Raw genomic sequence first — 13,219 nt, forward strand, 5'->3', positions numbered from 1 at the left:
TCTGTAGCTCCAGCTCTGACACCTCCCCAGCCCGGGGTGCAGGGTGCTGGCACAGAGCCAGCTGTCAGAGGCGCTGGGACCACTGTCCCCCACCCCTGCCATTCCTCCCCTCCTTGTCACCCACGGGCCCAGCCCTGTGTTGCCCCCGCCCTGCCCCCCCCAGCCCGTGGCAAGCCACAGACTCGTCCCCGACTGCTCCTTACTTTCCCATCCACGTGGCGTGGCTGGCAGGAAGCCTGGGCACGAACAAGGTTGACTTCCCGGTGTCAACGCTGATGGCGCCGTAGCAGTCTGGCTCGGTGACACCGAATGCCCAGTGGAAGAAGGACTCCTGCAGCGGAACGAGGGCCCTCGTTACCCAGGCGAACGCAAGGCACCGGGAGGGAGGCAGGCGGCACACCGGGCACCCGCTCCCTGGCACCCGGAGGGCCGTCTTGGGCCACCTTCTCTTGGAAACTCACCCCAGGCCCCCACAGCCCTTTCCCCTCAGCACCTGCTCCCCACTCCCGCTGAGGCCACCCCTCCCATCCCCCCCGTGGTCTGGCAGGGCGAGGCCTGCGGGCTCCTCTGACCGTGCTTTGAGTTCTCTCTGATGATGGGGGTTTCACACAGGCGCCCCAGCCCTCCCACGTCCCCACCTCGCTGGCCACGCCCCAGCCCCCCCCCCCCCGAAAGGGCACCCGGCGACCCAGCAGCACCACGGGCCCAATTCGGCCCTGCCCCACGCCTCTCCGTCGCCCGCAGGCAGGCGGGACACCCCCTGAATTCCGACGCCCAGGCCGGATATCTGCACCGAAATGGATTCCTCCACGTGGGACATCTTACTTCCCTCTCCCACCCCCGGGGCAGCTGATGACTTCGGTGTTTAGCAATAAACACTGAGCTAAAATAACGTCATGAAGGTATGAAGTGGAGGAGGATCTCTGCTAAAATTAGCCGTGCATAACATCAGTAAGGGAGCCAACAGCTGAATTTAGGAAATCGGTTTTTAAACCACAGAATATTTAAACCTCAAGAAGCATCAGGACTAGTCAGAAGGGACTTATTTAGACCCCCACGTCTCTGGCAGCCAGGGACTGCAGGCTTGCGGCTGCGAGAACCACAGGGCAGGGGACGGGACCCACAGGCAGGAGGTGCTTTCAGTAAAAAACATTCCGCAGCCCGTCTGTGCCCGCCGGGGCAGACCTGGCAAGGCGACGCCGAGACACCTCCCCTCCACGCGCAGCTCCCCTGGCCTTCCCGTCTCCCGCTGACCTAGACGCCGGATGGCCGCGTCCCCAGCCTGCCTGCCCGCAGGGGGGTCTGCAGTCCGCACCGTGGTCAGGCCCCAGCTCCGGGCGTGGCAGGGGAGAGGAAAGGACACTAGGCTTGTCGTCAGATGATGGGTTTCTAACGCCAACCGCGGGGGCCTGCTGCACACTAGAGGCTGCGGCCAGGGCCAGGCTCACCTGGCGGAAGAGGATCCCGGTGTCGGTGCAGTAGCGCTGCGCGTCCTCCCCGCCCTGCAGGACCACGACCGAGCCGGCCTGCACGGCCGGGCTCTTCCGCAGCCGCTCGCACAGCCGCTGCCTGTTCAGGGCAAAGAGCGCCAGCGGCACCTTCAGGGTCTCGTTCCCCAGCCAGAATGAGGGTCTGCAAAGACATGAGCACACACGGCCACACGGGCCTCCGTCAGCACCTCCGAGCGTGTCCCCCACGGGAGGGCCAAGCCTGCTGGGGGACCCCCGTCAGCACGTGGCAAGCCCAAGCCCAACCTGTGACCCAGAAACAGCCCCTCCCTGGGGCTCCTGAGGACCACAGGTGCTCGCCGGCCACACATGCCCCCGCTGTCCCTGAGCACCTGGCCCACCCGTGGGGAGAAGGGACAGCTGGGTCTGGGCCGCTGGTGGGCAGGTGAGGCCGTGAGGGAACGCTGGCAATGGTGTGGGAACACACGCAACTCCCGCCTCAAGGAGCTGACAGCTCCTGCCTCTGGACCCAGCATCCGCCACCTACCCCACAAGCCACCAACCCCACAGCCCAACTCAGGTGTCCCGCACCCACACAGAGCACCCTAAGCCGAGTCTAGGGAGTACCTGCTGGGTGGCCGAGAGGGAGCCGTGTGGAGACGCACCCTGGGCAGCAGCCCTCGACCGAGGCAGGCAGAGGGGCCGGCGAGGGACAGAGCCGCTGCCTGCTCCTGGCGGGGCTTCCTGGCTCACTGAGAACACAGCTCACCTCCCAGCACCCCCTCCCCGAAGCCCCATGGGCCCCTGGGCCCTTCCACAGCTGCTCCCACCTGAGGCCGCTCCTCTACCTGTGTGTGGTGGGCGGGGCTGCCCTACCCCACACCTGTTCAGCATCAATTTCTCCTCTACAGGATCATTCTCCGCATCTGGGCACGTGGGGACCCCACCCATCTTTAAAAGAAAAACACTTCCCCAACCCCCATCCCCTCAGCAATCTATTTCTCTGTCCCTTTTGCAGTAAATGTCTTTTAAAGGGTCACCCAAGCCCGCCAACCCCACCGGCCCACCCATGCTCCCCTCAGTCCACCCCCAGCAGGCCTCCACTCTCCGCCCAGTCCGCCAGGCCACAGTGACCCCCGCTCCTCAATCTGCAGTGGGTTCCCAGGCCCTGCCAGGCCGCTCGGCGCCTGTGACACTGGGGGCTACTCTGTCTGCTGAAACCCAGCCCGGCGCCAGCTCCCCCAGTCCCCCACAGCCAGTCTCCCCACGCCTGGCTCGACCTCTTTGCTGAAGCCCCAGCTCAGCTGGGTCCTGGGATCTCTCCCCCAGCCGGGCTCCCTCCGTCAGCACAGCTGAGCCCGCCCCCTCCCCGGCTTTCGGTACCGGCTGTGCGCACAGGCCATGACATCCCCTCCGATTCTCCGATCCCACTGGCCACCGGGTGCTGCCCTCAGATCAGCCACCCCAAGCTCAGTGGGCACCACTCAGGCCTAAAACCTGCCCCTCCGCAGCCTCCCCCGCACAGAAAGGCCCCGCTGTCCTGACGCTGCCCGGGCCATCTCTGTCTCCTCTCTCATTCCACCTCCACCGACGCACATCCCACCCCCAGGGCGCCCTCCCAGTGTGGGCATCCCCCCGTCTGCCTGGACATCTGCAGGCAACTCTCAACTGTTCTCTCTGTGCCAGCTCCCCACAGCCCGGCAGGCCCGGCGTGCACTTTGGAAACGCCGCCGTCCCGCAGGCGCCTGCTCAGCCCCTCCCTCTGGCTTCCTGTGCCTGAGCACACGGCGTGCAGACCCCGTCCCGGAACACACGGCGACCAGGGACCCCGGCCCACGTCACCCCTGTGCCCTCAGCTGCAGCACAGGCACCCTCACTCTCCCCTAAACACCCCAACCTCTCCAGAACTCCCCAGAACATTCCAACCTCCGCCGCTGCTGTGCCCTGCAGGGACTGCGCCTCTGGCAGGTGCCGCACACACGGCCCACATGCTCACTTTATCCGGGCTCTGCAGAAGTGCTCCCTTCCGAGGGCAGCTTTCCTAGTCACCCCTGCGAGCCTCATGCCCCGGCTCCCTTAACCGCTCTCTCCAGCACTCATCACTCCAACTTATCTGCTGTGGTGTCTCCAGGTAAAGCGTAAGCTCCACAGGGCGGGGGCTGAATGGGCGTCCCCACAAGCAGCTGGACACAAATGTGGCCAGAGCGTGGGGCCGGGCTGTGCAGGAGGGAGCCCCCCAGGCTCTCCAGCCAGGGCAGGCAGGTGGGCTTGGAGGTCGAGGAGGACAGGGACAGCCCAGAGCTGGGGCTCTGCCTGGGGGGTGAAGAGGCCTCAGGTCCCTCCCACTCACCTCTCATGGGACCCTCACACCGGGACACAGGAGCAGAGACATCTGCACACCCTGGCTCCAACGCCACCCACTCCAGATGGTCTTTCCTCGCTTCCCTCTTTGAACCTGCGACTCCCCCACCCGCCCACCCCTCACTGGCACTGGCTGTGGGTCCCCCACTTGCCCTCCAGATCCACCCACCCTGCTCCGTGCCCAGGGCTGGCCTGCCCGACCTCCGACCTCCACAGCTGAACCCCACTTCCGGCCTCCAGGTGGGCTTAGCCAATGGGAGGCACAAGAGATTAGGGGGCAGGAGGACAGGGAGGAGACAGAGAATCCACTCCCCTGGCTCCCTCCCTGGCAGGCCATGGAACTAAACGGCTATTGGCGTCCCTCTGCCCAGGGCCACAGCTCCGGCCAGGCCACCCTGCCCCACAGCACAGCCCTCACTGGGTCTTGACCGGCTCCCCTCCTCTTCTTTCCCAGGTCCCCTTAACCTGCCCACAGGTCACAAATCGTCCCTGTGTTAAACTCTCTTCAGTGGCCCCTCGAGTGAACTCTTGGCTTGGGGCCTGGCCCCGAGTGCAACAGCCTCATGCCTAAGTGCACGGGTGCTGGTTACTGTTGCCGGTCCCCGCCCGAGTGTACTCCGTGAGACAGAGCTCCAGATCTGTGCTGGTCACTGCTGTCCCTAGCATCCTGCTTGAGACGCAGCAAGCGCTCAGTAAATATCTGCTGGATGAACGCCCGTCACAGCTGACACACGGGCCGTGCACGCAGCTGTGCAGACCAGAAGGTGCCACGTCAGCCCCGCAGGGCAGGAAGCAGACCCCGGGCCCCAGCCTGGCCAGGAAGGGTGGAGGGGCCGGAAACAGCCCACACGTGCTGACCGGACGAGAGCTCCCCTCCCGCACGTGCCCTTGCCCCCCTGCCGGAAGGGTGAATGGCGGGCTGGGTGTTCACCAGCAGCCAGGGCTTCCTCTGAGTCAGGGATGCTTTTCTGCCTCGCTCAGCCACAAGGATAAAAGGGCAGAGGGAACTCGGCGACAGCTTGTAAACATGACTGCATCCCAGCTGGCCGCACCATCAGGAACTGAAAGTGCAGCCACAGCACCCACGCACGGGGGTCCCCCCACGGCCTCCCCCACCCTTTCCCTGCACGGGGGGAGGGCACGGGGTGCAACTGGTCTGTACAGCCTCCGAACAGCACAGCAGCAATGACACTGCTACTGACGGCCTCGGCCAGGCACCCACCCGCAGAAGTCGCTGAAAATGCCCATCCTGGGCCACTGGTCTGCGGAGCCCAGCCCTGCCCACATCTGCCCCTGCTCCCCTTTCCCTCTGCCTGGCTCCCCACTGCCTGACGCCACCCCCACCTGTACGGCTCTCAGAAGGGCTGGGCCTCCTCTTGTCCAGAACCTTCGGAGAGGCCTAACTCTCTCAGGGCACCCAGTTTGTGGTCTCCCGGCCCCAGGGCTAGGCTGCTCAGATCAAGACAGAAAACTTGACAAGCCGCCCTCTCCTTGAGCAATCAGCTGCAGCTGTGAAGAAACTCTACCACAATTCTTACTCCTCGTGGGGCTCCGCCCGACAGAACCCGCTCTGTCCTGGGCTCCGAGCATGAGAAGGGCAGCTCAGCCTGAGCTGCCAGGCAGGGCAACTTGCAACAGTCATTTACTACTGCGGGACAGCCCCAGAATCCAAGTTTACAGAGACATGCCCTTTGATTTCTAATGGCATAAACCAAACCCACGGAGAGGCTGTCAGGCCCAGAGCCAACGTGGATGACTTCTTCCTGCAAATTCAGCAAAAGCAGCACCAATAAAACATCCCCAACTGGCTTCTGCTAGAGCTTTTGTTAACTGGCACCGGGAATTTTAAAGGCAAAAGCCATGTCATCCTCAAGTCCCAGGGCACATAAGGCATGCTCTACCGCAGGCAGACGAGGCCCAGGCAATGCCTGGGGAGGAACGGCAGGGGCTGGGGGACCAGCAGCTCCAGGCCTCCAGGAGACCCACAGAACAAGCCTCTGGCCCCCAGCGCCAGCCCTCCCCCAGGCAACCACCAAGGCCCAGTAAGCAGCCCAGGGCCAAGAGCAGAGTGACCAAGAATGGGACTGGCCCCCAGAAAGGGTGTGATGCCACTATCGCTGCAACATGTCCCTGTCCACACAACCTGTGCCCATATCCATACTGAGCCTCCCTCTCCTTTCTCCTCAATGGCCACCTGCAGGGCTCTCACCTAGGCCCACGGACCCCTGGGGATTCACACATAGAATTCAGGGGCTCCATCTACTTGGGTGAGAAAAAGTTATGCCTATACTTTGTCTAACCTCTAATTCAAATCTACATTTTTTTCAATTATTAATGTAAGCAACTAACCACTCAGCATTCACAGTGCATGTGAATCTATCACCAAAAAGAAAACAAAGATATTTTCATATCATATTATTGCTGTTGCAGTATCTCAAACTATCACTTTTGCTCATCACTACTTCACAATTAAGGCAGTTAGATCTGCTAGCTTTTATTACTTAATGCATTAATAAAGATGCATATACGACTGTATCACAAATTTAACATTTTGGTGTAACTATATTTCCACATAATTGGTTTTCTTTGTAATCTTCTGTGTCTATTCCGCTGAGAATGGTGCCTATATTTCACCGATGCCCGTGGAGTCCACGGCACAGACAAGGACAAGATCCCTGCTCCAGAAGGCAGAGCCACTTCCGGATGGGGCCGTGCTGCTGAGCTCCTGGCCACAGAGGCGAGCCAAGGCCCGCCGGCCCCCTCACCCCCGCCTCCAGCACGGGACCAGGACCCGTAGGCAGCCCACTGGGTCACCATGGCTGGAGAGGGCCTCGAGGCAGCTGCTCAGCATCCCCCACCCCACCTCTCTTGCTCCTGAGGGTCAAGAGGGCAGGCACACGTGGGGACCACGAGAGGGCTGTGTGCAGTCAGGACCAGGCCTGGGAAGAGCCACGAAGGCAAAGGTGCACTCAGTGGCCAGCCCCCCTCCCCCCACCCACCCTACCCCGGCCCCAGGGTCAGCCTGAGGCCTCTGCACCAGGAGCACAAGATTCACATCAGGGTGGGAATCGGCTTTTGACCCAGAACATGACTCCTCCAGACATTTTCTCTCCAGAAGAATGCTGACTCCAGCGTGGCCTATGACCCCAGAGGTGCACACCCAGGGCAGCTCACCTGCTGCTTCTTGCTGGCTCTGCAACGGCTCCTGGGAGCCACTCAGTTGAAGGTATTTCTTCATCCTACTCCTCAGAATTCTGTCCCCCTTCCCAATCACAATTCCTTTCCTCAAGCACTGAGAGTCTCCCAGGAAAGCAGGACTAACTTAGAATAAATCCCCCTTTCATTCATTTCACTAAGCACCAATCACAGGGACGCCACAGACTGCCCTGGGGATACAAACTGAAGTGGTCCCTGGGCTCCAAGGATGCCAGGAGAGGCGTGAAGGGAAGCAGCCCCTCACCCAACCACGATGGGCAGACGTGGACAAGTGTCTGTTTCCCCAGGGGGAAAACCAGGATTCTCTGGTGTTCTGAGAAGGAAGCCTTCACTGGGCGATCAGGAACTTCCGGGAGAAGGAACCATGTTGGCTGGGCTTGCAAGCATGGGAACAATCATGTCAGAAGAGAAGGGCGTTCCTGGGCCAGCAGGTAAGTAGGCAAGGGAAGAGGAGAATGGGAAAAGCCATGTGGGGGCAAGGGGGCATGCAGACAGGTCTGGCTGGAGCCAAGGAGAAGACAGGGCTACCTCCCGCCAAGTGCCATGGGATAGGGGGCCCTCTCCATGGGGTATGGGAGGTGACTCTGTCTCAACCTGAAGCCCATGTCCAGGCTGGCAGGGCAGAGCAGGATCAACCCCGAAACACTCCCCAGAGGAGCATCTTCCAGTTTCTAATTGAATCTGAGATGCTATCTTAGGGGTTCCACTGCTCCCCAAATCATATGGGCCATACCCCAGTCACCTGGAACTTTCACGGGCCTCCCCTGTGCGAGGGTCTGGTAGGACTCTGTAGGCAACCAAATCCACCTCCCAAGGAGCCCATGGCCATGACTTGCTGGTGTGATGCCTCATTACGCCTGACACTCTGATCTGTCCTGTGAGTAAAGTCGGAAGCCAGGATTTGCTGGAAATACATTCAATCCTCCTCCCCTTGAGGAAGCCACTGGGCTCAACCTCAGGCTCAAAGTGTCCACAAGGCAGCTCCATACCAGACGGGGACGGCTCTTCTCAAGGAGGCCCTGTCAAGCTCTGGAGGCTCCTTGCACCCTTCCCACAGCACACCTCTCTAAAACCTGTTTTACCCCCCTGAGCCACCCTGCACCGTGGCCCAGAAAATCAGCTCTTCTAGAAGAGCCCTCCCTCCAGGATCCAGCCAGTCACCAGCTGGGCTCCTCTGTATCCTCAGGAGAGCAGCAGACCTCAGGCCAGCTGGGAGCCCTGAACCCAAACACAGCCCCTGGAACTCCCTGTGACCAGCTGCCCCACCCAGACATAGATGCAGCACACCCACGGCTGGGCACCAGCCTGCTCACTCTGCGAGGGTCACAGGCTAGGTTCAAGGCTCTGACCCTGAGTTCCCTGATACCCATCTCTATATGCACAGTTCTCTACCTGAAGGGTGTCTCATTGCTTTAAGAACTAGCACAAAAGTCACCCAGAGAGTGATGGCTTCCCACACTCTCCCCCGAGCTCAGAGTCCATGCCCCTCCTTTGCACACACCATGATCAGACACAGACAGATGAGTGACAAGAGTCCCATGTGTCTGTCTGCCCCAGTGGCTATGAGCACCTAAGGTAGGTCCAGTGCCATGCCTGCAATCCTGGAGTATAGCAGGTACCCACTCAATGTTTGATTTATATGTTTTAAGTTCCTCCAACCTTGGGGGCTGACTAAGAACCCACTTTCCGTCACCATTCTCCCCACCTCCGGAAAAGAGAGATGCATTCAGTCCACTAGTTCCCCCATTCCGATCTCAGTTCCCAACCTGGCATGTGGGCCACTGTCCCCTCCAACCCCTGCTTCTCCCAGCCTGCTGCACCACCAGGTCTACACCCCCGCCCCCAGCTGAACTCACACAGAGCCCAGGGGAGCAAGCTTTCAAAAAACAGATCAAAACCCTTCCAGCCCCTCGGGACAAAGTCTGGAGAGGCCACCTGAGGCACCACGCCCTCTAGCCCTGCTACAAGCCTCACTCTTTGTCCCCAAAACACTCTGAACTCTCAACCTTTGTCTCTTAACCTTTGCTCAGATGCTCCCTCATCTGGCACATTCTCCCCAACGCTTCAGTGAGCCCATCTGTCCACACTTCCTCCCACTAGGACCACTCACCCTTCTTCCCTTCAGCCAAATGATGGAACACCTACTGTGCGCAAGGTACTGGGGCCCGTGAGGCCCAGCGTGAACCAGACAAGGGCCCCGCCCTTGCATTCTACACGGGGAGAAGACAATCAACAAGTATGAATGCTCTACAGAGTTTATCAGCTGGAAATAAGGACTACAAAAAGTGTCACAGAGGGTTAGGAAAGGATTCTCTGAGAAGGTGACATCGGGCCCCTGAATGAAATGAGGAAGTGCCTGCTGGGAAAAGAGGATTTCAAGCCCGTCTCAAACACTGCCTCCTCTGGGAAGCGCCCGGATGCCCAGGGCCCCTGCAATGCCACCCTCCCTTCTGAGGATCGTGGCAGTGAACACGCGTGTCGACCCGATCCCCCACCTCGGCCGCGCACGGCGGGGCCGCACGCGCGCGTGGATGGGGCCCGAGCACCAAGGCGGCCCCCAGGGCCAGTGGGCAGCGGGCGGGTGGACAGGATCGCGGACACCAGCGCTGATCCGCTCGGAGCGAAGAGCTCGCGCCCCGCGGCCACTCGGCGAGCCCGGCTGAGGGCTGTCACCCGCTGTCCGCCGGGACGCCCAGGGCCGCTCTCCGCGCGCCGGAGGGAGCCGGGGACAGGAGCAGCACTCACCCGGCGGCCGCCGCCATGTTCGCCCGGTACGAGGGTCACGTGAACTGAGGCATCAGCTGAACGCGGCCGGGTCCCCCTGCGGGCCGGGGGCGGGGCTGGGGCGGGGCCGGGGGGCGGGGATTCTTGCCCCGCCCCTTCCAGCGGCCGTCTGGCCGGACGGGTGGGGCGGAGTCCTGGGGAGGAGCCGGGACCCACCCGGGGCCTCCGGCAGCAGTGCGGTGGGGCGGAAGGGGGCAGCATCCGGGGCCTTTCCAGGGCAGGAGTGTGAATCTGAAGCAGTGGCCGCTGGTTCTGGTTCAGACCCGGACCTGGAGGCCCAGCCCGCGGGGAGAGAACTCTCGGGAATAAAGAAACGGTGGAGGAGGAGGATGGGGAGGGGAATGGGGAGGGGGGTGGGGAGGGGGGTGGGGAGGATACTGACCCAGGCCAGGGCGGGGCAGAGGTGACCACTGTTGCTGAAGAAGAGAAAGGGCTTGAACAAAGGCTGGGGCCATTGGAGGAACCAAACGCTCAGTGCCCAGGAGAGGGAGTGTGGGGAGAGAGGACAGCCCCTGTGGGGCCTTGCATCAGGGTGGCTGAGTTAGGTAGGACCTTTTCCAAGTTCCCTCAAAGGCAGAATGGAGCAGAACCTGGAGGGAGGCCAGGGAGGAGGGCCGGGGAGGAGGGTGCACAGTGGAGAGGGGTTCAGGAGGGAGGGTCTCCCACAGGGCTTGCCCCTCTGCCCAGCTGGGCACTGGTGTTGGGCGCCGAGTCCTACAGAGAGGGGGCGGGAGGAGATCAGGAAGCATAGGCTGCCCTCCCTACTGCCAACAGGTACCGGGCACTTACGGGCACTGGCCTGAATGCTCTGCAAACGTCAGCGCATAGAAATCTCACAGCAGCCCTGTAGGGCAGAGACTATCCTTAATGCCATCTTACAGACAGGACACTGAGGCCCAGGGAGGTGGAGAACAAGCTAGAGCTCACACAGGGGCCACGCTCACGCAGTCGCACCCCTGAGGAGTGACCCACACTGACTATGGGAGGGCAGGGGGTTCTGGGATCCTGGGTCACACGAAGGTGTACACACGTGTACGGACAGGAGCTAGGGCCCAGCACATGCCCACAGGGCTCCTGACCGCAGCCCCCAGCTGTCCCGCAGCTGGAAGTGGCTTCTGGTAAAAGGGCTTGGGTTGGGGGCTGCTTCTTGTTTCTTTGTTGAGACAAGGATGGTGGGACACCATCATGACAGCCAGGCTGGTGGGAACCAGGGGCTAGGACTGGAGAAGAGCTGCTGTCTGTCCCCACAAAGCAGGGAGGAGCGTAGGCCCCTTGAATGGGTGGAGCGGAGCCAGACATAAGCGGGGTGGGGGTGGGGTGAAGGGCACATGGCACGGCTGCTGGGAATCCCAGTGCCGTCCTGCTGTCCTCCTCTGTCAGGAGGGAGCTAATGGGGCCACTAGTGTCACAGGGCTGCTGTAGGATTTCATGCTCAAATGTGTCACAGCCAGAGAAGCCAAAGCTGTCAGGAGGAAGGTGGCACATCCAGACAGCCCTTCCCACCCCTCACCCAGACCCTGCTAAGGCGGAGGAGAGTTGTTGGAAAAGGGGGGCCTCCTTCCTTCTGCCCCTTCCCTCGACACACAGGCACTTCTCAGGGGACCCTGACGTGAAGACAAGACTGAAGAGGCTCTCTCCGCCCTCTTGCCAGTTTCCAGGGAGGAAAGCAGGGGCACAAGGGGCCACACCCCACTACCTGGCCCCGGGAGGGGGGTCCTGAGATCTTGGACCCCTCTTAAGCAGTAGCTCCACCTTCAACAGAAGACACTCAAATCCCTAACAAGGGACACTTTTAAAAAATAACAAAGGGTGAACAGAATGAGCTTTTCATGCTCCTTTGTGGAAGGAAAACCTGTCCCCCAGCTAACTGCACCTGCTCCCACCATTTCTTTTGACATAAAATATGTCAAAGTTAAGCCAACTGCCAGCTCTGTTTATTAATATGAAAAAGAAGTAATTATCCTAAACATTCACAAAATAGTAGTGGGGGAAGGCACCCACCAATCGAGTGGAGTGCGCTGGTTTGTGGCAGTGACAGAGAGGCATTGCCCACGGCTGCTGCCCACCCAGGCCTGCCCTGCCAGCAGTTCTGTAAGCCTGGCACAGCGGGCTGCCCCGCACCCTTCCCCCCCCCCCCCCCCCCGGTCAGAGGCTCTAGCAGGGGCTCCAGGAGAAGCTGCCCAGGGTGCGGGAGCAGCTTGCGTAGTTACTCATGCAGGGCAGACCCAGGACGCCGCTGGGAGCCAGGAGGCAATTGGAGAAAGATTGATTTAGAGAGTCGGAGTGAGAGTGTGTAAATCAGCCGCAGGAGAGCGCCCCAGGCGGCACACTCAGGCTTCACGCGGCATTGCCTTCGAGGTCACAGTCCCCTGGCAGAAACAGTCTCCCAGTAGTAATGCCCTACAGGTGGCTGGGAGGTGTCTGTACCCAGACAGCTGCATCGCTAGAGCATCACACTCAGCAGAAGTGCCCCCCATCCCCCCCAGCCAGAGACCTGCACAGGAAGCTCTGTCCTGGGAAGACTACGCCTTTGTCCCCGGGACAGTGTGGGGCCAGGTTTCCCTGCTCTGCTCACCTGCCTCAGTCTAGCCACCACTGAGGACGCTGCTGAAGGCTGGCTGCCTGGAGCTGGCAGGCCCAGACATGGTGACCTGCCAGGCTCTGACTCAGGAGCCACCCTTGGGGCCACGCAGGGTGTCCCCTGGAAGACCCGTGGCATGGGCCTATCCGTCTTCCACAGTGTTATCAAGGACCCTGCTCTGGCAGAAGGCTCTGTGGGAGCAAGCTTGAGGTGGCCAAACACTGGCTCTGCCCCAGCTGCTGAGCTGTGACCCATGTTATGAGGGCTAGGAGCCCAGCCCCTGTCCTGGAGGAACTTCGGACAGCAATCGGGGGGAGGGGGGGTGCAGACGAAGAAGAGGAGCCTTCGCATTGTCCCCAAGGAGCCCACCACCTGGGAGGGCTGCAGAGCAGGGCTCCATGCTGTTACTTCTCCTTGCTAGTCAGGGGACACTGAAGGATTTTGAGCAGGGAGCAGTGGGTCCGAGCCCATCCCTCAGGCAGGAGCTCAGGAGGGTTGGCAGAGAGAACTGGAAAGAGCCATCTTGAAGATCCGTACCAGCCACGAGGGGCCAGCAGCCTCAGATGGCAGAACCCCACACGGGATGGCATTTGGGTTTTGTGATTGTTTTTGCTGAAAAGAGAAGACTTGTGCAGAAAACCAGCACCAAGTAGAATGCAAAGAAAGAAAAAGAGGGGGTGAGACGGGGCAGAGTGGCACATTGCAACGCAGCCTCTCCCCAAGTGGGGAAGGAAGGATCGTAAAGCTCACGGGGTGTCCAGGAGGTTGGCTCTCCATCCCGGGGCTGGCAGATCCCAGCCTTCACCCTTTGCGGGTCCGCAGCGACAGC

General features: G+C 61.0%; 1 protein-coding gene across 3 annotated transcripts in view; it reads right to left on the minus strand.

Annotated features, from left to right (window-relative positions):
- Positions 1-9,818, minus strand: part of PEPD (peptidase D) — a 105,478-nt gene extending 95,660 nt beyond the window's left edge. For 2 of the 3 annotated variants that reach the window (XM_069458223.1, XM_069458222.1), the window contains exons 1-3: positions 9,771-9,818; positions 1,449-1,632; positions 204-331 (exon numbers count right to left, since the gene is read on the minus strand). In XM_069458223.1, coding sequence (XP_069314324.1) covers positions 204-331; positions 1,449-1,632; positions 9,771-9,787 — 329 coding nt within the window. In that variant the 5' untranslated portion in view covers positions 9,788-9,818. The remainder of the gene's footprint in view (positions 1-203; positions 332-1,448; positions 1,633-9,770) is intronic. The other variant, XM_069458224.1, reaches the window with a different exon arrangement.
- Between the last annotated feature and the right edge of the window lie 3,401 nt (positions 9,819-13,219).

The sequence above is a fragment of the Eulemur rufifrons genome, chromosome 24 (genome assembly GCF_041146395.1).
Source record: "Eulemur rufifrons isolate Redbay chromosome 24, OSU_ERuf_1, whole genome shotgun sequence".
Taxonomy (NCBI): Eukaryota; Metazoa; Chordata; class Mammalia; order Primates; family Lemuridae; genus Eulemur; species Eulemur rufifrons.